This window comes from Mus musculus, chromosome 6, assembly GCF_000001635.26.
Source record: "Mus musculus strain C57BL/6J chromosome 6, GRCm38.p6 C57BL/6J".
In the NCBI taxonomy this organism is placed as follows: Eukaryota; Metazoa; Chordata; class Mammalia; order Rodentia; family Muridae; genus Mus; species Mus musculus.
Window position 1 is genome coordinate 65916296 of NC_000072.6, and position 22029 is coordinate 65938324.

The 22029-nt window shown below is 40.2% G+C and overlaps 1 protein-coding gene across 5 annotated transcripts in view; it reads left to right on the top strand.

The window, feature by feature from the left end:
• Prdm5 (PR domain containing 5) overlaps positions 1 to 21327 on the top strand; it is a 159967-nt gene extending 138640 nt beyond the window's left edge. For 3 of the 5 annotated variants that reach the window (XM_006506604.4, XM_011241464.3, XM_006506602.4), the window contains 2 exons: positions 11622 to 11726; positions 19675 to 21327. In XM_006506604.4, coding sequence (XP_006506667.1) covers positions 11622 to 11726; positions 19675 to 19839 — 270 coding nt within the window. In that variant the 3' untranslated portion in view covers positions 19840 to 21327. The remainder of the gene's footprint in view (positions 1 to 11621; positions 11727 to 19674) is intronic. The other 2 variants (NM_029549.1, NM_027547.2) reach the window with 2 other exon arrangements.
• The last annotated feature ends 702 nt before the right edge of the window (positions 21328 to 22029 follow it).

Consider the following 22029-nt stretch of genomic DNA (forward strand, 5'->3'; position numbering starts at 1 on the left):
TAACCTTCCAGGGGTCTTCTTGTGAGCCATTTGTAAAGGTGAGAAGGCACAGGTATACTATTAAAATTCATGTTAAAATTCAAAGCTCAGTGAAGTATATGGTTTATTCGGAGTCACCCAGAAGTAATCAGCATCAAGAGTAAAAATTAGATATCTTTGTGATATTAATTTTTTATTTTATCTCTATGTAGCGTGAAATATTAAAAAACAATCCACACTTTGCCGGAAGGCACCAGTGGACAGGCCGTCCTGGCCTGTTTTCACCTTTCTGCCCCCGACCTCCGAAATCTCTACACCCAGCTTGCTAAGCTCTCACTGGCAGGTCATCGCCTCGCCAGCCCCACGCTTCCAAATTCTCACGGCCTTTTGGGGTGCATTTCTTGCAAACCCACACTTTGCAGCCGGCCTGTACCTTTCTCGCTGGAACCCAGTTGAGCTGCTCTGTAAAGGAAAACACCACACAAACTTAGTTCAGAATCAACAGGTAATCAATCTCTGAATGCAGCAACTAGCATCCTAATTTTGTAAGCTATTCTAAGTATTCGCCTCCTGTGGCGAATCCTGACAGATCTACATCGAAACAAGGGCCTCTTGTTAGCTACATTTTGACCTCTAAGCTCTCTCTTTTTCCTGCCTCTCTACTTCCGTTCTCAGACCTGGAAGTCTTGCTCACTCCTTACCCAGGGAGTAGAAATCGTTATTCATTAGGGGAAGGTTCACAGCATATCACCTGAGTAAGGGATTCTCTTCTCATACCAGGCAGCCCCTCTAGGGGAAGTGGAATTAGCATCATAATAAAAACAGCACCAGGGCTAGCCACACGTCCATACAGTTATCACACTATTATACTGTACTGCATTCTGTAGTATATAAACCAGTTTCTTAGAATTAGCGTCAGTTTCTCCTTCAGCTCCATAACCACAGTAGGTCAAAGGTCAAGTTGATATAAAAGTCAGAAAATGGCCCTGTGATCCAGCCTCTGAAGGAACTCTTGGACCCATTTGTCACTCTCATGTCAATATTTTAGAATTTGGAAAGTGCCTGGATTTTATTATTGGTAGTATTCCAGTTCCATGAAGAAAATTGGAACCTTAAGAGTTTAGGTTCTCAACCTTCCTAATTCTGCAACCCTATAATACACTTCATGTTGTGGGTATTATAACTCCCCAACCATAAAATTATTTTGTTGCTACTTCATAACTATAATTTTGCTACTGATATGAATCATAATATAAATACAGATATGCAGGATATTTTGATATGTGGCACACATGTTGAGAACCTCTGATTTGGGCCATCTATTTGGGCTTCCTCGTAAAATGTAAATATGGATGTCTTCATTTGCTCTGCAAAAGAAGCCACTAGTTATTCAGCGTTTACCTGTTCCTATGATGAAGTCAGATCTGGTCCTGAGCAGACCAGATCTAGGACTCTTGCTTTGTATTTCTTTACTTGATGGATAGATCAAATCTATGTGCTCTGTGATAGTCATCTTTTATAACCAAGGAAACTGCTTCCTGCTGTGGTCCTAGATTCAAACATTTCTGTGCAGGCTTGGGTTCCCCTACTTCTGAGGAGTATATAAATACGATGCTCAGAAAAGTAATTGTCTGTCTAGCCAGCTCTGCTCTCAATTATAGATTGCCTTTTATAATCATACACATGAGACTTCCCAGTCAAATTATATACACTAGATAAATGTCCTATATGGCATGTCTCCCTAATAGGAATTATAAAGTTCAGATGTCATGTGTTCATGTGATATTAGTTCCTCTCTAGAGAATACTCAAATGTAGATATTAAAAGTCTCCTAGAGACATCCAAGGTAAATCTAGTAGAACATTAGGTAAATGGACAAGAATTTACACCATACACTCACATCTGTAATCCCAGCACCCAGGATGTTAAGGCAAGAGGACTGCTGCTAGTTCAAGGCCAGCTTGGCTTACCTAGTAAATTCGATGTTAGCCTGAACTATAGTGTAGGGTACTGACTCAAAAATATGTGCATACATTCATGTACACAGAGAGACAGGGGAGGAGAGGGGAAGGATGGAGGGACGGAGAGGAGAGAATTGGATACAAGAGAGCATTCACTGAAAGAAGCCAAGAAGCCTGTTTTATATCATGAAGATTTGATACTAGTAAGTGTATGTGGAGTCAATAATGTATGCATGTGCAATTTAACTTCTTATATCAGTGCATGTTCAAGGCTGTGCATGGAAATAATAGAAACCAGGACTGAGGACAGATTTCCAAACACATTTTCATCACCAAATGGTGTTTGTCTATATTTCAAGGTCATATCAGACAGATGCACTGTTTTCCTAAGGATTTTTTAATGGAATTATGATTTACAGTGATTATGATGGAACTGATTGCTCGATTGCTCGTGTCCTTGATGCTGGATTGTAACATGCATAGATTGCTGGTTTCAGATTTGCTGTTCTGGAAACCATAAAGTGGGGAGCAGGATGGCAGGGAGCACTCTGGAGATTCGCAATCAGATCTGAAGTCATTTACCCCTGGCTCAGTGGTTGACATAGGGCAAATTGCTAGTGACATAAACCATTTAATCAAGGACTAGTTGTCGCCAAGTCAGATACTTCTCGGTGATTCTTTTCTGCTTTGCTCAGAAATGCCAGACTTCTAAGAAGCTCCTTAAACATCAGGACTGCCTTGAGATTTACCTGTCCATACTGACCCCTAATGTCTATGACCCTAGACATGGCCCAAGTTCCTGACTACCCAACATATTAGTACACAGCAGGCTGCATGTTGTAGCAGTGAATCTAAAACCACTCTCTGTTACATTGGATTAGTTTCATTAGAGCTAAAACTTTGCTGTTGCTACACCCATAACTGTTTGTATCCATGTATTTATGAGCGTAAGTACATATGCACCTTCACCTTCCTGCGATGCCCATTTCCTGCTGCTGCCTCCCTTTAGTGAATGAATATACTTGGCTCTCCATGATAGAGTACGTCTAGTTTAATACTTTGCTGCATTGTACTTATTGTGCCTATTTGGCTGTGTAGAGGGACCAGTCTAAAGGATCAAACCATGCGTCTTTAGACGTGTAAGCAGAGATCATGTCAATGCCAAAAAAAAATGACATTCCACCTAGAAACAGTCTTTAACATCCAAGGCAATTTATCACCAGGAAATATATTACTCATAGACTGAATTTTGAATTTTTAAAGTATTCATTTCTATCTTTATTTCCCCATTGGCTAGACATGACTGAGCCCTCGACCTCTGTCTTTTGCTGAGGCTCCCAAATGCTAAATGTTCCTTTTCCATGTAATACTGAATTTCAAGTCTCAAGGGTCTGCTGATTCCCCTCATAGTTCTCATTTGGGACCTATAGATATATATCCTGTTTTGGAAGTTGATGGTGTATAATATCTTGAGATATGAGATACATGCTCACTGAATTCTCGGAGTTCCTGAGCCTCACCGTAGCTTCTTTCTCTGTGCAAAATCAAAATTATATTAATTGGATCTTCTGCTGAGTGTGTTGTTTATGAGGACTTGCCATGAGAATACCTGGTTGCTAGTAAAACAACAATCCCAACCCCAGCTATGAAAAAAGAGAGACTGGGGACAGGTGATGCATGTGGTCATTCCAAATTAGGGGTATTTGGACATTGTCTTGCTCTATAATCATGACCATTCTGTTTTTCTGAAAAATAAGCTTTCTTAAATATAGGACTCTCAGAGTCAAATCCAGGCTAGTCCTGGACAAATATGCAGAGTTGGTCACATCTATGGTAGTTTTTGAAATGAATTAACAAGTGTCTTCACAAGGAGACAGAGACAACCTAAAGCAGGTTGGAAGAAAGTGCTAGATCTTAATTTTCCAGAACTGAAATTAGGAGGTTGATGAGAAATGAAATATATACCTGCTTGGTGAGTTTGGTGTAATATCCCTAGATATAATGTAAAGTTTCCACAAATCCCCATTTGTGAAACAACATCACAACATCAGAGGACTCTGAGTTCGAGGCCAGCCTATTCTACAGAGGGAGTTTCAGGACAACCAGGCTACACAAAGAAACACTGTCTCTAAAAACAAATGAAATAAAACAAAAGAGAAGGGACAGTGACCAGGAGATGGGGATGGCAAGGTGGCAGCTCTTCTTACATGTTAGTGTTCCCTGTGCAGAGATGGTCTCTCTAAACCAAGCACCAGACAGAGCTAAAGCAACACATCTGTGTATACAAAAGTGGTTCAAATTTGAGGTGGCATTCCATGGGATTTTCTGTGCCTTGTATCTTAATAAAAATTAACACATTGGCTTAAGCCAGTCTTATACCTAACACATTCTGAAAGAATTAGACAGTTTCTAAGAGCCTGGAGAGTTCATAAATAGTGTGTGTCAAATTTTCTTCCTTAAACAAAAGAAACCAGAGACACACACTACTACGGAAATGCATTTTGTCTGCATAAGAGTGACTGACTCTTCACTTGTCCTGTTTCTTCCCTGTGCTTCCCGTGCCAAGATCCATGTCAATTGGACTGTGAAGCTTCATCTTCATTCTTTGGGGAAAGAGCTAACTAAACATCTCCTGAGTGCTGATCTTAGATTACTTAAGTTCCTTCTGTCATTAAGATTACAGGCTGTAAACTGACTTCAGATGGGTTAAAGGATTGAGGAATGGGAGGGGTTATAGTAACAGAATCTTTTCTGTTTAGAAAGCTGTTCCTTCCGAGTGGCAGCTGAGGGAAACCCAGAGACGATGCCTACCATCCCTAGGCTGAGTCCCATCTAAGTGGAACGTTGCTTGAGCCTGTCATTCCCGAGTTAGGGGAATTCAGAGGGTATCTGAACATTGTCTTGCTATATTATCATGACCCTTCTGTTTTTCTGAAAAATAAACTTTCTTAAATATAGGACTGTCAGGGTCAAATCTAGGCTAGTTCTGGACAAATATGCAGAGTTGATCACACCTGTGGTAGTTCTTGAAGTGAATTAATGAGTGCCTTCATAAGGAGACTAAGACAGCCTGAAGCAGGCTAGAAGAAAGTATTACTCCTTAATTTCCCAGAACTGAAATTAGAAATGTGATGAGAAGTGAAATACCCACCCTTTTGGTGAATTTTGTGTAATATCCCTAGATATGATGGAAAGTTTCCACAAATCCGCATTTGTGAAACAACAGTGAGCTCAAATTTACTTACAGTTAAAAAAAAAAATGTTGGGTAAACACAGTAAAAAGTGAACTCATTAATTCTCTGAATTTAAATTGTTGTAATGTTGCCTTCAGACTTTAAAAATGTTATTTTCAGATGATATATGAAAATACCTTCACTTATTACAGTAATCTTACTTATTCTTTTTTAAGACATTTATGATTTTTTAAAAGGATTTTTTGACCTTGAGTTAATTCAGATCTAGTAAGATCTCTACCAGGTTAGCTCTGAACCCTCACCTGTGCAAACAGACATGCTAGTTGGGGTTTTTCCTCCGCAGAACTTTCTGAACTTGAAAGAAATGCATTTCTGCTACTAGCTCCCTGCCATCTGTGCAGAGTGTTAACTCTAGATATAGTTTATATCAGTATGACTTCCTCTGACTTTTGCCCACTGCTGATGGCTTCGTTTTACCTGTTGACATGAACTTGGCTGCTTTGAATACCCTGCTGGTCATGGAGGAATTTAGTCACATGTGCAATAGCAGCTTTGTGCTATGCTCATATTATTTTCAGAGTGGAGTAATCGGAGAAGTATGTTATTTCTTTAGAATTAGGTATTCCTCTTGTAAGGATTTGCATTTACATAGTCTCCTTCTCCTACAGACCTCTGAATAAACTGTATGGTTTTATGGAGAAATGGATTCCACTTGCCATCATCACATGTCAGACCTGTGCTTGTTAATTTTGGAAGCAAGCAGAATGAATTAATTCATTTCTCTGGGTACAAGTTGGATATGGCTCTTAAATATGAGATTTGGTGACTGTGTTGAATTCTATTTTCTGTCATTTGTACATTTCAGCAATGCTCCTCACTTATGGGAGTGTGTGTGATTTGTTGTGTACTATCTCCTCGAACTCAGAACCACGGTCACTTCTCATGCACCCAAGGAAAGCCTTACCTGCAACAGCAGAGTCAATGCCATCTTGACATTGTTCAGACATTCCCAAACATGTCTACTAGGTAGAGTCATTAAGAGTCCTTGAAAAGTGCCAAAGCCAGACATACAACCCCAGTATGAAGCCTCCTATCTCTGGGGATGGGCTACAGGCATCAGTGATTTTGGAGATCTTCTGTTGATTCCAGCTTTTAAACAGGCATGGGCTTAGGCTTAGCCTGAACCAGCTGTCATAACTGAGCTGGGGACCATCCTTCTCTTTCAGAGTAGTGAAGGAAATTTTGAAGTGAACATTCAACAGAATTGGGCTTCCCTGCCAAGGACAGAAGGAAGGGGAAGTGCTTTGTAGGCAGCCCCCTGTCATGGTCATGCAGTGCTTTGGGGTCTTGGACTACAGCTTGTTGTGAATTCTGTTCTTTCTACCTGGCAGTGTGACCTTTGGCATATTTTTAAACCATTTCTTCATCTGTAAAGTAAGGGTAACACAGAAAATTACTAGCATCGCGTAACAGATTAATGGAAAGGAGATATGTAAGTGTTTCTACCTCTGTGCCAGCTAGCACAAAGCAGGCAGCCCAAAAAGATGGCAGCAGTGCAGTGGGAGGGAAGTATCAGAGCAGGAGGAGCAAACAGGCCTGGCCATCACTGCTGCTGCTGCAGTTAACAGCTCAGGATGCTTGTCTTAGAGAAACATGGACCACATTGTTGGTTCTCCCTGTGGCTGCACTTGATATCACCTTGGGAACTTTGAAAGCACCAGTGCATGGCTATGTCTAATTCAGTGAATGGGGCTTTCTAGGAGTGGGCTCCAGGCATCTGTAGTTATGAAATAGATTCCCAGGCAAGTGGGTCATCAGGCTGGGTGAAGTGCTTTGGTCTTCCATCGGTACAGACTGAGGGCAGTGTTTACTCTGCTCCTGGTTGTCTTGTTGCTCCAATGACTGACTGGAGTCATGCATGTAGCTCTAGCAAAGCTCATTTTGAACTAGTTTGGATGGCCCTTGCCTGTTTTATGCCTGATAAGCTCCTGTACACCCTCAGTGCATACAAATGGACTTCCTGGTTACCTACTCATTTTACAAATGACTTCATGGACCTCAAGATACAATGAGTCAGGAAGTGACCAGGTATCTCCTTACAATACTTTTATATAAAAGTTTGATTCCATTCACTGTGCTTAGTTTTAGTTTCCTACATGTAGATTGTGCAGTTCATTCTCTTGGTTTATAAGAAGTGTGTTTTCCATTAGCTACAATGCAGAAGCAATTACAGACATGCTGTGTAGAAACCTGCTTTAGATATTCTCCTAGCTTTCAAAGGCTTCCCTATGAGTTGTAATTTTTAGGTGCTTTGTTTACTAGTCCAAGGGTGTGTTTTGTCATATGTTGAAAGACCACACTGGCTATAAAAATAAGACGGTGAAGAAAAACCCAGAGAAGCTGTAAACATCTGTGAGAGCTTGCTCGGCAGGGCTGCTTGTTAGGGGGAGGCTCAGAACACATTCATTGTGTGCAGCTGGTGATACATGCGCTCTCACAAATGGGGCCATTAAGAGGAGCTGTTAGATATATGGCCAGCTGTCCTATGGGCTATAGATCTGCCCCATTAGCTGTGTGTAATAGAAACTAGAAGGGCCACACTCACAAACCCTTCTCTAAATTGTAGCTCGGATTCTTCACAGACTTGATATTTTGCAGAACACACTAGTTATCTGAGGACCCAAACTTTGATCCACATGTCTCTCTTTAGAAACTGGAGTTGGAGTCTGCCATGCTAAGAGCATTGGTCAGAGCTGGCCTGTGGTCAGTGGTCAAGGATACTACAGGTCATGAAAAAGTTGAGGTGCCATGGGAGACCCAGGCACTAGTCTTGCTGCAGACACCTCAAATAACCCTGCAGAAGAATCGGCAGACAGGTCTTGACTGTGGTCCAGGTGGAAAAGTCAACCTGGTTACATGTGGTGTGCACACTGTAGGCTCCGTATTTCACCCTGGAAATACAGGCTCAGGTGTTGGAAATGAACAGCTTACCAGGCTAACTACAGTGTGAAACCATCTCTAAGCAGCTAGCATGTCAAGATGTTTTACAGTGACTATCCTCCTGATATCCAAAATGGTTCTCCTCAATAAAAAAAAGGCATGATCTTGGAAAAAGGATGGTTGTGTTGTTTCAAGTTTTATAATAACATAAAAGCAGTATTTTAAGTCTTTTAATTTTTATAAGGAAATTTTGACTTTTAGAAACAGAATCATGTCATGAACCCTCGGTGTGTCTTTGGTTAATAAATGGCCAGTCCGTTGAAAAAAAATGGGGAAGTTTTTCAAATTTTCTGTGTATATAGCAGTTTCCTGTTTAAGAAATCTGCATTGAGTTCATGGTACAGGAATTTTCAGGTGACATTTGTGTGTATGTGTGAATGCTTGCACATGTGTGTGAGCAGAGGTGGAGGTATTGTGGGAATGTGTTCTGGAGGTTGCCAGCTTAATGGCAAGTCCCTTTACCCACTGAGCCATCCCACTAGCCTATATAGTTGGCATGAAGTTTTTGTGCCACTTTAAAAATTGTTTTGTTTATTTGACTATTTGTTAATTTAATTTTTATTCACTTTATTTTGTCTTCACACAATCTCAAGCAGTCCAAGCTGGCCTTCAACTTCAATTGTAGCTGAGAATGACCTTCACACTGGTCCTCCTGCTTCTGCCTCTCGTGTGCTGGAATTACAGCTGTGCACCACTATACCCAGCCAGGATTTAAGATGATATTTTACATTTAGAGATAAGAATGTGGACTGGGAGATGACTCAGTATATAAAGCATTTGATGTGCACATGTAAGGATCAAAGTTTGGATCCTCAGCAGCCACAGAGAAGATCAGACAGTCCTAGGAGCCAGTTTATAATCTTAGCACTGGGCAAGATGACTAGCCTGAATCTGTGAACTCCTGACCAAGGGTGGATCCTTCCTGAGTAAATAGAGAACAATCAAAGACCTCCACACATGTGCGCCTACACGCAAGCAATCAGAGACTACCCCCAATAGTAGTAAGACATGATTATCTGGAAAATTCATCACTTTTCTATACTCTATACAGGGAAAGTGTTAATACATATAAAATACTGTAATCTAGAAAAGAAAATTAAATGAAATTAATTTGAAGCAAAAGACAACTTTTATGTCCTAACATAACTTTGTGTTTGTTTGTGTGAGTGTGTGCTTGTGTGTGAGAGAGAGAGAGAAAGAGAGAGAGGATCGAGAGAGAGAGAGACAGAGAGAGAGAGAGAGAGAGAGAGAGAGAGAGAGAGAGAGAGCACTCTATAAACTTTTTTCTCAAAGGAATTTGCAACAAGGATTATCAACACACAGCTGTTATGCCACAGCCTTCCTAAGTGTCATTGAGGGTTGTTTAAAGAACTTTACATGTTAAGTTGCTGCTCCTCTGTATAGAAGAGCACCAAGGACTCAGAACTGGCGTTGTGTTGTCTATAAGCAAGGTACTAGGCACAAAGCTCCATAAAGCCACCTTCTGAATGAGCTCTGCCAAATGGTGCTCTGATTAGAGTAAACTAATTAGATGGCTAATTAATTCTGCCACTCACAGATTGCAGAGTTTAATTGATAAAATAGATTGCCTCCAGTTAGTATTGATTCCCAGGTCACAAAGGACAAGCTATTTCTCAATTAGACTGGGTAATCATTCTGAAACAGCATAAATCAAGAACCTAACCATTTAATGTTAATTAATGTCTAGTTAAATTCAGCTAATGAGTCAGAGTGTGTGATTCATTCTACATATTCCTCTATGAGGACATTAGAATCAACTCGCAGATTGTGTTCTTAGTCAAGATACTTGCAGTGGCCCACAGAAGAACGCCAGGGAGATTATTATGAGATGAATGCTGAGGGTGAGATCTTATCTAAGAGTGGCAAGGCATTCACAAGCACAACAGTATTCCTGTTACTGTAACAAATGTCTGAGATAATCAGCCTCAAGGAAGGCTCATTTCAAGGTTCATTTCGGCTCACACTATTAGAGCTTTTAGTCACTTGACCCTGCATGTTCTGATCCTGTCACCTGGAGCACCTGGTGAAGTCACCTCATAGTGGCTAGGGTAGCAAAAAGGAAGAAGATAGCAGAGCCCTACAGTTCATTTCAGGGAATACCCCTCCCTCCAAAAAAGTGAGCTAATCTTCTCCCAGCTTAAGTATCTTATAATTTCCTACGTTTTCACTATAATAGGGTTCCTTGTTGACAGTCTGTACTGTCTTAGACACCATGGTCCTCAGTGAACCTAAGGGGAAGTGAATCAGAGAGGGAAATTAAATTGCCTTGTAGCCTTGGTCCCTATGCATGGATTCTTGCTGCACAGGAAGGGGATTCCAGGGACAATGAAGGCTTCACAGTTCTCAAAGAGCAGGTTGGAACATGCCTATCCTGCCATCTCCTGTGGTACCTCGCAGTATGAGCCTGGCCACTTGTCTATCTGTGCTTGACTAGTGAGGGCAGATGTTTTGCAATGAGGCAGGTTAGTAGTAATGAGATGTTAGCAAGTAGAATGAGGGGTACTGGGTCTGGTTCGCTGTAGCCACTTGCTGAATCAGGAGTCTCCAGTATGCACTCTCCTGCTCTTCCTACTCTTCTGTAGATCCAATCCTTTCCAAGGGGAGCATCCGGTGACTAGGAAATCTGGGCACTTTGCTCCCTTGTCAGAGGCATACTTAGGAGTCTATAGGAGAAAAACAAGAGAAGTCTCACTTAGAAATATTTTTTATATATATTTAGTAAAAAGAACTCTATACTAGGAAGGAAAATGTTTGGTAATCAAGATTAAAAACATATCAACCCAAGGTGAATTCTAGCTTTTTAAATTTATCTTCAAATCTACATAGAAAGTTAGGTTCTGAAATATTCAATCTGGAGATTATAATAATTGCACCATTTAGGTGAGGGGGCCCTCAGCTCTCTTAGGTGATAATACCCAAAATGCCATAGTAAAATTCGATGGTGCTTCTAGGCTCAAAGAAATAATTAAAGCTGGATCACAGCACCGGAAGAATTAGCAGAGGCCAGGCCCTGGGTCGTCCTTGTCAGGCACTTTCAACTAGTAGATTAGAGTGTCCAGATTTGATATGTGTGTCTCTTGATGCCTTGGGCTGCTCCTAACTCTGGGTTGCATACTCTTTGCATTCATATTCTACTCATCATGGTTTTCTAGCAGCAAACAAATTGTGATTTTCTTCAGGATATCTTCCAGTATCTGATTCCATGTGCTCATTGGTATTTCTTGTGAGGTTTTGAAACAGCTCATCTCACCCTGCGCATTTGCTGCAGCGCGCTGCACACCTAGAGGAGGGCATCTTCCCCCTCAGCAGCCACTCACTTTTCTGTGGAGGTTCAGCACTCAGCCAATCAGCCATCTTTCCATGGAGGCTCAGCACACAGCCAATCCGCAGTCACCTTTCCATGGAGGCTCAGCACACAGCTACTAGGTCTCTGACCTTCTTGGTGCTCTCTTCCCTTTACCTGCAGGAGAAGCCCTACCAGTGCTCAGAGTGCAGCAAGGCCTTCAGCCAGAAGCGGGGCCTCGATGAACACAAGAGGACACACACAGGAGAAAAGCCTTTTCAGTGTGACGTGAGTTGGGAATCTCCTTTTCTTCCCTGGTATTCCGTGGTAACCAGTAGGGATGTCTTTGTCTGTGTATGCGTTTGATTTGTGTAGCCTGCTCCTAACTCTGGGTTGCATACTCTTTGCATTCATATTCTACTCATCATGGTTTTCTAGCAGCAAAAAAAAAAAAAAATGTGATTTTCTTCAGGATATCTTCCAGTATCTGATTCCATGAAGCTGTTCTTCCAGGGTGTAAATTTGGCAGAGTTTGAGACAATTCAGTTAGACCCAAGTCTTTGACAAGTTAGTGACAGTTGAATCAGTAAAATGATTATGACCAAAATATAATGCATGTGTGCCTGAAATTCTTTTTAAAATTACAATGTAAAAACTATATTTAACTAATCATAGATGTTAAATACAAACTGAGTTTTCAGAATATGCATATAAATTAGTTTAAACAAAATGCTACTTAGGACATCTTCTATCTAGGATATTTGAATTGAAACAAAATAAGTTGACATTGCTGTTTACACTATTTTTGAAGGGAAAAAGTACTACTGTGCTTGGTAAACTTAATAAGAGCATTGATTGGGGGAAATGGTTTCATCACCAGTGGTTATTGGTTATATCAGTGGATCAACCCAAATGTTAAAGAAGACACCAGGGTGCATGTCCTTCACACACACACAGACACACACACACACACACACACACACACACTAAATAAATAAATAAAAATAAAATATATATGTGTATCAGAGTATCAGTGGAATTTAATTAAAATTGTGATGTATGAAATAGCTCAGCACAACAAAGTCATTGTAAATGCTGAGTTTACTGAAGAGCATAATCCCATCAGCATGTTCCAGAGGAGAACAGTGGTGCAAGGCGTCCCTGTGAAGGAAAATTCACAACTGCAGGCAGGACTCTTTCCCTGCCCTATGAAGTGTCAAGCAGGCTAAAGCAGCAGTATGTTCTTACTCCTAGATACCTTCACCCCTGGCACACTGTAAGCAATCTCACCTGTAGCGAAAGAAGTGCATGCATATAGAACGTGGTCCTGAGATGGAGCAGCTTAGTAACTTCATTTGTCTTGATTCTTTTTATAGGGACAGAAGCAATTCAAGTGACTTGAATGTACAACTACACAAATAACCTTTTCAGGCCTGAAGTACTCTGCCAGTTGCATGTGGCACTTTGCTTCCATCATAGTCAACCTACCTCTGACACCCCCAGAACAGTTCTGTTGAGCATTTCCCTGGGTGAACTGTATTAGAACCTACTTCTTCAGGATTCCAATCTAGACTGAAAACTAGGAAACTGGCAGCCTTCTGGGACTTCCTTTAACTCTCACATCAAATTGGGTCTGCTCAGAGAGGCAAGCCTTGACCTTTCCATAGGGGAGGGCCACTCTTGGACTAAGCCACTATAATAAATCGTGTGTGTGTGTGTGTGTGTGTGTATGTGTGTGTGTGTGCGCGCGCGCGCGCGCGTGCATAAATTTAGATGTATATAACATTTGCATAAACATAGTTATATAACATACATACATACATGTAGATATATATAACATATATGTTATATGTTTGTTAATCCTATCAGCTCTGTTTCTTCAGAGAATTCTAATTGAGACAGTCCTTGGGATGGAGCTCAAATCATAACGCTTTGCAGCAAGGACTGCTGAAGCATTACGTGCTGTGACGTGTTTACTTAACATAAAATTATTAGCCAATTATAAATTTTTGGAGTTCGGTGGAATTTAGTACATTATCCTTGTTGTGTAATCACATTTATGTGGCTTCAAAGCATTTTTCTTTAACCAAAAAAAAAAGAAAGAAAGAAAGAAAGGAAGGAAAGGAAAGGAAAGGAAAGGAAAGGAAAGGAAAGGAAAGGAAAGGAAAGGAAAGGAAAGGAAAGAAAAGAAAAGAAAAGAAAAGAAAAGAAAAGAAAAGAAAAGAAAAGAAAAGAAAAGCCCACTTCATTAAGCTGCTTCTATGCCCTGAAAACCATTACTCTGTTTCATTTTTATGGATTTCTTTTTCCTGTGTATTTCCTATAAATGAATTTATACAGTAGCTGACATTTGAGACTGACTTCTGTCTCAGTGAGGCAAGCATCTGCACGCTATTCCTTTCCATGCTGAGGATACCCTGTTGTGTTAATATCAATCTGTCCATTGATAGTCATTTGATGTTTCTGCTTTTGCTGTTTGTACTAATTGGCTGTGGCAGGCATGGGTGTACGTAAAATTGTTGGGGTACCTGTTTTCATTTCTTTGGGGATGGAACATCTGAGTTCTATAGTAATTCTGTGTTTATTCTTTTTTATTGAAAATATTTTTTCCTACAGATTACTGAAATCAAGGCTTCCCCTCTGTCATGTCTCAGGTCCTTACCGCCTTCCTACTCGTGTAATTCCATGCCTTCTTTCTCTCTCTTTAGAAAACAAAGAAGCCAATAAAAAACAAAAATATAAATACCACACACACACACACAAACACGCACATGCAAACACAAAACCCCACAAAATTGAAAAGATAATATATAAGCAAAACACAAGTAACAAATTATTAGGAGATAAAGTCTCTCAAAATATCACTGAGTTCCTTTTGTGTTAGCCTTTTACTGCTGGCTGGGTGTGGGGCCTCCACTGAGAATGGGTTGTATATCCAGCTAGCCACTGGAGCAGAACCATGTTGTAGTCCTGCCAGCACTGTGTAAGGACTCTGGGTTTTCCCCACCCTTGCACATCCTTGTGAGTTTTTAGTAATCACCTTTGGTTATGTTGATGAAGTTTTCTGAACGGCCATTTGTTTTCAAACCAAATACTTCTGAATTTTATCAAGTTCTTTTTCAACCTCCATATGACCATGTTTGTCTTTTACTTTGCTCTAGTAATGTGAAGTGGCCCTGTGGGTTTTCTTATTTGATCATCCTCCATTGCAATCTTTAAATGATCCCTACTTGGTCATGGCTCAGAATTCATTCAATACAGTTTTGTTAACTGTGATTGTTTCATTTGTGTGTGGCACATGTGCGCACATGTGTGAGTGTTTGTGGATGCATGCATTTCAATCCATAAGAGTTAATCTCTATTTTTCTTTGTTTTAAATGTCTTCACCTGGCTTTAGTAACAAGGCTGTGCTGACGCCAGGTAATCCATTTTAAAAGTGCCCTTCTCACTTTAGGAAAGAGACATTGCTCTAACTCTGAATATTTGGTAGATTTCATCCTTTAGTCCTAGACTTTATTATTATTATTATTTGATTTGATTCAATGCCTTGATGTTTCATAGAACAGTTGAGCTGTTGTTGTGCTTATTTTTTTAAGCAAGTGGCAAATTGTAAAATAAAATTCATTTACCTCCTGGACTACAGGCCTCTGTCTTCGTATGACCCCTCATCTGTCAATTCTCTTGTACATTTGTCTCTATACCCCTGTTGCCGCTTCCATCTTTCTCTCGTAGCCATCATCTGATGAGGCAGCAGATCCATTCAGCTTTCCTCGTGACTCTACAGACTCACTGTACATCATGCAACCACCCTGTTAGTCTCTGGGATGCAGAAGGAGCCTCTCTCTCTCTGTTGGCAGCTTTGCTGCTAACAATCTGCAAAGACTTGCCACCCCGAGTCATCTGCCTGGGAGTTGCACTTGACTCTGTATGAAAATCCTTCAGTGACCATGATGTCATTTAACACAGAATCTCCAGGATCTGCACCCTTGCCCTCCTCCCCACTCTCTGTGCTCATGGCCCCTCCAACCCTGGCCTTTCTGGTGTGCTCAACCCCATCTCTCTCACTGTGCTCACCAGTGTGCCCTCATAGCTGCTGCTTTCTCTGCTTGAACACCTTTCTCTTTGGGTATCATATTGTTTTGTTGTTTTCTTATTTGTCTGTTGTTTAATTCTTTCCTTGTTGTTTTGAGACAAAAATTATACTCTGTAGCCCAGGTTGTTCCAGTGTTTTGTAGCCACTCCCTTGCCTCTGCCACAAAGTGCTGGCATCTTGTGCTCCAACATGCTTGGCCCTTGGAGCATCTTCCTGGCCTGCTCCTGCACTCTCTTCTGGTCCTGCTACAATTACTTCCTCTTGTATTTTTATCATGTGCCAGCCCTCACCTCATAGTCTCTTCCATGTTCCTTCTACCTATCCAAAATAGTACGTATTTCTTTAGTTATTTGTTTTATTACATTGCATTGTTCTTCTCTTTGTTTATTACTAGAGTGTGCACATTTGAAGTGACTTGGTTCTCTCTTTCTAATACCTGTGTCCTGGTGATCAAACTCTGGTTGTTGGGTTTGCTAGCCTATCCACTGTGCCCTCTTGACTGCCTTTATATTCTTTTTTATGTAGAACGGGTCTATGAAAGTAGGAGAGAGATTTTTTTTTCATTTTTGTTTTTTTGTTTGTTGGTTGGTTTTTTTTGTTTTTTTTAATTATTGGTTTGTATGTTTGCAAGCATAGAACTAAACCTCATATATAAAAAGGATGTTGTAAGTATTTTTAAAAATGAACACTTAAATGAGTGAACTACAGTTTGTAAGCCATGTCTAAATCTAGCTGAGAAAGGAGCATGGAATAGGCCTCCCTAACAGTAGTGTTTGAACTTCTGGGTGCCAACTAAATGGCATTTCTCTTATTCTCTGCTAGAATGCTTCTACAACTTCCCACCCATCCATGACATATTACCACTCTGTTTTAGGATTAGTCAGATCCTCAGAGTTCATCTCCAACTGGCAACTTCTTTTCAAGTCTTTCTTATACTGACCTCTAAGCCATACTTACTTCAAATAAACAGTGTTTGCACATCCTCAGCTCTCTGGTTTTCTTCTCTCCCTGCAGTCTTGTCCTCTCCCAGGAGATAATTCTCCTCCATCACTGCCATGGGCTTCCTTCCACATCTCCATCTTGTGAGCCCTCTTCTTAGTGCTTGCCCCAGTCTCTTCCAGGCATTGAGTAAGCTCACATCTGTGCCTCTCTTGGTACAGAGTTAATGTCCCTACGAGTCTTAGACTACTGACTCTAGAAATAGATAGTATATGCTTTGCCATTTTATTACTAAGTCTAGTGGTGATTGCACTCATTAAATATTAACTGAAGTTTATATAGAATTCCCACTCCCAACTATGGAAGTACTTTCATTTCAACATCTTTTTTCATTTTATTCTAAAACAAAATCAGTCCACTTTTCTCTTAGAGTAACAAAGCTTTACCACTCGGTCTTTGAATTGGAACTAAGCCAGGACAGGGTTAGGAATCCCTGGTGGAGGAGAAGAAAAGGAGGTGCCCCTGCTGTGCAGTTTTAACTCTCCCTTGTTTTCAGTGTGACTCTAAATGGCTAGGCATGCAGCTGATTTACCGTGACCATCCTCAGAGTTCTTTAATGGCTATACTTAAGCTAATGAATGCAAATCTTTTTGCATCTCAGTAGTACATTTCAAGTGTGCTCTCCAAGGACAAGTAATGCTCTGCTCAGGCTCACACTGAACAGTGCCTGTTGGATTGTTCCTGTCTTCTCTGCTGTGTGGATTCTCTCGACATCCTTCGTTCTCTTAGCCATTACCAATAACTTCAGCATCTTGCTCAGCTTCCTTTACATCCTCTCTGGTTGTCATTTCTGTGATTTTCCCATGGAGACTAAGGACATGGACTTGTAGTTAGTATGCCTCCCTTCACAACAATGCACCAAAATATCTGGAAACTGTATTTTTATTATCAAAGCCACTTTTATTCCTTAAATGGTATGAGCCAGACAAAGAGGAGGAAGAACAGCCAGTTCACATATCTCAATTTAAAGTGAGAACCTCCAGCTGAAACCAGGATCTGCCCTGGGGAAGAGGTATAGGCTGAGTGCAGATAGCCTGGCCTTTATTCTAGAAATCACTTTCTATTGCTTGGGAATCGGGTTAACCTGCACATCTCCCTGGAAATGAGACTATCTATTCAGAAGTACAGGAATGGGAACTGAATCAAGCAATGTACAGGCATCACTAAGAGGGCATCTGGACAATAATGAAAGCCATGCTTGGCACAAAAGTGACAAGGGAACAAGGTCACACCTCCTCAGTCATTATAGAGATCATGTAAGGCATATAATGTTAGATAAATAAACACTGATAAATACCTAATTACCATTTATGATAAAGATTGAAAAGGGAAGATACAAATACCAGGCAGATCTAAAGGACTAATTAGGAAAGAATTACCTGTGTTTGTGTGCCTCTGTTTATTTATGTTTAAGCTTGGAAGATGAGAAGTCAGCTATGGCGGTAAGAGCATTTTAGAAGAGCAAACAGCATGGTTGGAGCTGATAGGGGGTAAGGAATCCTGGGGAGAAGGGGTGAAACATGGTCAAAGAGAAGGAGTGGAGTGCAGGGTGACATTGGCTAGCCAAGGATCGGATCGCAAGGTTTCCACCACTGAAAGGAATTGACTCACTGTAATATCTGCAAGAAGACACTACAAGTGCTGTGAGCAGTGTCGACTTTGGCACAGGGTTCAGAGGAATAGGACATGTAAATGTGAACACATATAAAACAATTTGGTACTTCTTTTACATGAAGATACGTTCTATAAAAACACACTTTAAGTTCCTTGAAATTATTCATAGTTTTTGAGGTATTTATATCGCTCATAAGAGCCCCCTTATACATACACATATGTATATATAGATATAGACAGATACATGATAGATAGATATAAATATGTAGATAGGTATGTGTATCTTTCTTCCCCTCTTTCTTCTGTCATCGATCATCATTTCCTTTTTGTAAATTCATATATATTTATGGATTAATGCCCTGAGCATTCAAGTTCCATATGATAATACAGAGATACCTTCAGAAAAACCACCCAGATCAGTCCTTAAGCTGAGGATGCACACTGCGAAGGGAAAGTTAAGGCTGTTTGAGGACACTGGGCAGCGACCAGCACCTGGCAGGCATAGCCAACCCTCCAATAGCTGAGCCTCAGTCCTCCATTGTGACAGCTCCCTCCTTAGTCTCTGCCTGCTCCCAGCCACATTCAGGCCTGATTCCTTTCTGTGTTTGTTGCTGTTACAGTAAACTCTCTGTCCTTCATAAAGGACAGAGCACACAGCTCTCATTTGCCACACTCGCTTCACAACCCTCATTCAGAGCGCCACCTTTCTTTAGTGTTTCCTTCATCAGTATTTATTATGGTTCTATTTGTCTCTAAATTATTTCTTCATTATTGGAGTAGATATTATTTTCAAACAAATTTCACTTAGTTTCTCTCTATGACTTAAGTTATTGTGCCTCACTTACATGTTGCTACTGTATACTTTTTTATTACCAGGTTGTTTGATGGCGATGTTAAGCCAGGCTGCCAGGCTGTGAAATAAACTGCTTATATGCCTTAGTTAAACAACATTATACAACAAGAAAGAAGGAAATGGAATCCTGGATAATAAATTTGAGTTGTAATGCTTATAGCATTGTTAACCAGTCACACCACAAGTGGCTATAATGCTTAAATATCATTAACCAATCAAACCACAAGTGCTTTAAACTCTTAACGCCTTGATAGCCAGTCACATCTCAAGTGGGGCTAAATTGAAAACATTACAGTAAAATATGTCTTGTGTATTTATGCCCTGTGGAGAGATGTCATCTAGGCTGTAAATCACAGCACTTAAGGAGTTGTTATGAACTATAAATATATTTTATTATGCTCAGGAAGGTGTATGTTCCTAGGAAATTGTTTCTCAAGTCTGGAGCTGGAGAGAGGAAAGAGTGCTTGAGGGTGGTGCAAGCCGTGCAATTAAATGCAAGAGATGCTTGAGACTACAACTAACTTCTTTGTCTGGGTGTGAAATTCCATTTATTCTGAGAGCAGTATTTGTTCTTAGACCCACTAGCACATACTTGATAGAAGGAATTTTCATAACGTATATTGTGTATATGACAGAGTGGTTTGTCACCAAATGTGGTGTTTCTGGTTCTTTTCTAGGTATGTGACTTGGCTTTTAGCCTGAAGAAAATGCTTATTCGACACAAGATGACACACAATCCTAACCGTCCGATGGCAGAGTGCCATTTCTGCCATAAGAAGTTTACAAGAAATGACTACCTCAAAGTGCACATGGACAACATCCATGGGGTAGCTGACAGCTAAGAGGAGCGGCAAGGAACCACACCATGTGAAAGAGCTTCTACTATGAATCCCAGATTCTTCTCACCTGATCGGCTTAACAGAAATAGCCACAAAGGATTCATTGATCTGACAGTGTTTATGTGCCTATCTTTGTAATCTATAGATGCAAAAAAAATCCTTTTACCAAAAATAAATTCAAAATAGAAAACAATAATACTTTGTAGATTACAGAGTATTCTGGCTGATTAAAAATTAAATACAGAGTACGGCTCTTGACTTTCTTTTATGAAGTTTATTAATATGTACCCATTAGGCCTTTATGTTGTTATTCATGTGTGTGAATATTGCAGCTAGTTCTCACTAATTCAGGAAGAAATCAAGACACCTGAGTACTTCTTTACAGATACTACTAGTAAGACCATGTGTTTTTAAAGTCTCAAGCATGAAAATATTTGATAAATAGACAAGGATTTCATCGTATTTAACAATTACCTTAAAATAAAGAGATATTTGAGAACTAAAGTTTCTTTTAAAATAGTGCTCACTTTATAGATTTCTGAGAACACACTATTTTTATGCATCGTTCTGATGCTTGTATCCATGTTGTAGAACTGCTTTATATAGTAGAAACAAGTATAACGGCTATATTTTATTTTTATCAGACTGATCTTGGTGAGTTTTAATGTCCATTCTGAGAAATTAGCAGTAGTAAACACTCCAAGCTAGAAATAGAAAGTTATTTCCCGCCATCACATCAGTTACATGGAGATGGCCCCGGCATGCAGGAGTTGTCCATACAGGTACAACAGTTCTCAGAGCCTTGTCTTACTGATGTGATTCTCATCACACTTTTGAATTATCCTCAATCATCTCATGCAGTTAGAAATCTAGAATACCAAAAAAAAAAAAAGCCTGCTTATTGCTATGCTTTAAATTTGTTCCAGCAAAATCTATAGCCAGATACAATGAGCAAGGCATGATGATATAATATAATAACAGTGTCAAAATAACTGAGAGTTCCAAAACAGAAAAATCCGAAGAAGCACAGTTCATGGACCTGTGTGGTCAGCATCAATTTTTGAAGAGAGGGGAGTTAATGAAAAGAAAGTCATTTGGTGGTGAGGAGTTAGGGAGAAAAGTTACCCAAGGACTTGGGAATCTCAGAGTCACAAAACCACAAAGATTCTCGATAGACATTTAAAGCCTTTGAAGATGCCATGCTTGAGACTTACCTAAGATGACTTTTAAAGAGCCAGGCGTTGGGGAGGACTAGACTGAAACAGGGCCTTCTGGACAAGATGGGACCATGGCACTCATGAACTGCCTGCAGCTGTGGTTGTTGCACAGGCTAGAGCTAGGCACATTCTAGCATAGAGATGAAAGAGATCATCAGCTTCCACTGAAGAGCTACTGATAGTTGATGGCTTCAGAAGGAAGTATAATCAGCTTTTTTAAGGGTGATTCTGGTGGGTCAGTTGCACTCCAGTGCATGGACCTACACCCATTAAAGAAAAGAGTTAAAAAGACAATATTAAGTTCAAAAGGGGTAGGGAGGTAGAGATAGACCTGGGAGACATTAATAGAATAGGATCAAAATATGTTATATAAAATTTTCAATGATTTAAAATATATTAACATAGATGCAGAGAGGTTGGGTGTGTCCTGAAATCATAATTTAGAAAATATCTAGATATGGCTATCTGCTATTTTCTTTCTGAAACTAGAGACAGTATTTTGAGAAATGTCTAGTCTTGTTTTTCACTCTATTGTTTGTTTCCACAGTATATGTCTAGATCCAAAGCATTTCCCATGTCATCAATGTGCTCAGGATCACTTAAGTAAGAGCAGCTCTCAGAGTCAGTACTGTGTGATGTTTTAAAATGGCTGCTTGTCCTCAGGATGCTCCTTTCTCTATATGAGTTTTTTATCTTGATTATGGTATAGGTGTGAAACTGGAAAGAAGATGACTGAGCACCAGTTTAGTGTGACCAGTCATGGTCACAATTCACAGGGCTGCTAGGGAAATAGTTCTCGACACCATGGAATTGTCATGCTGCTGTAAACTGTCAAAGAGGAGGTGCTGTACTCACCCTGGGGCAGGATGATTGACAAGTAAGGTTTTAGCAGATGGGGTAGAGGAACCTACCAGAACTCCAACCTCACTTATCAAAAGATTGGAACCAAAGTAATATCTTAGAATATTATGAATGT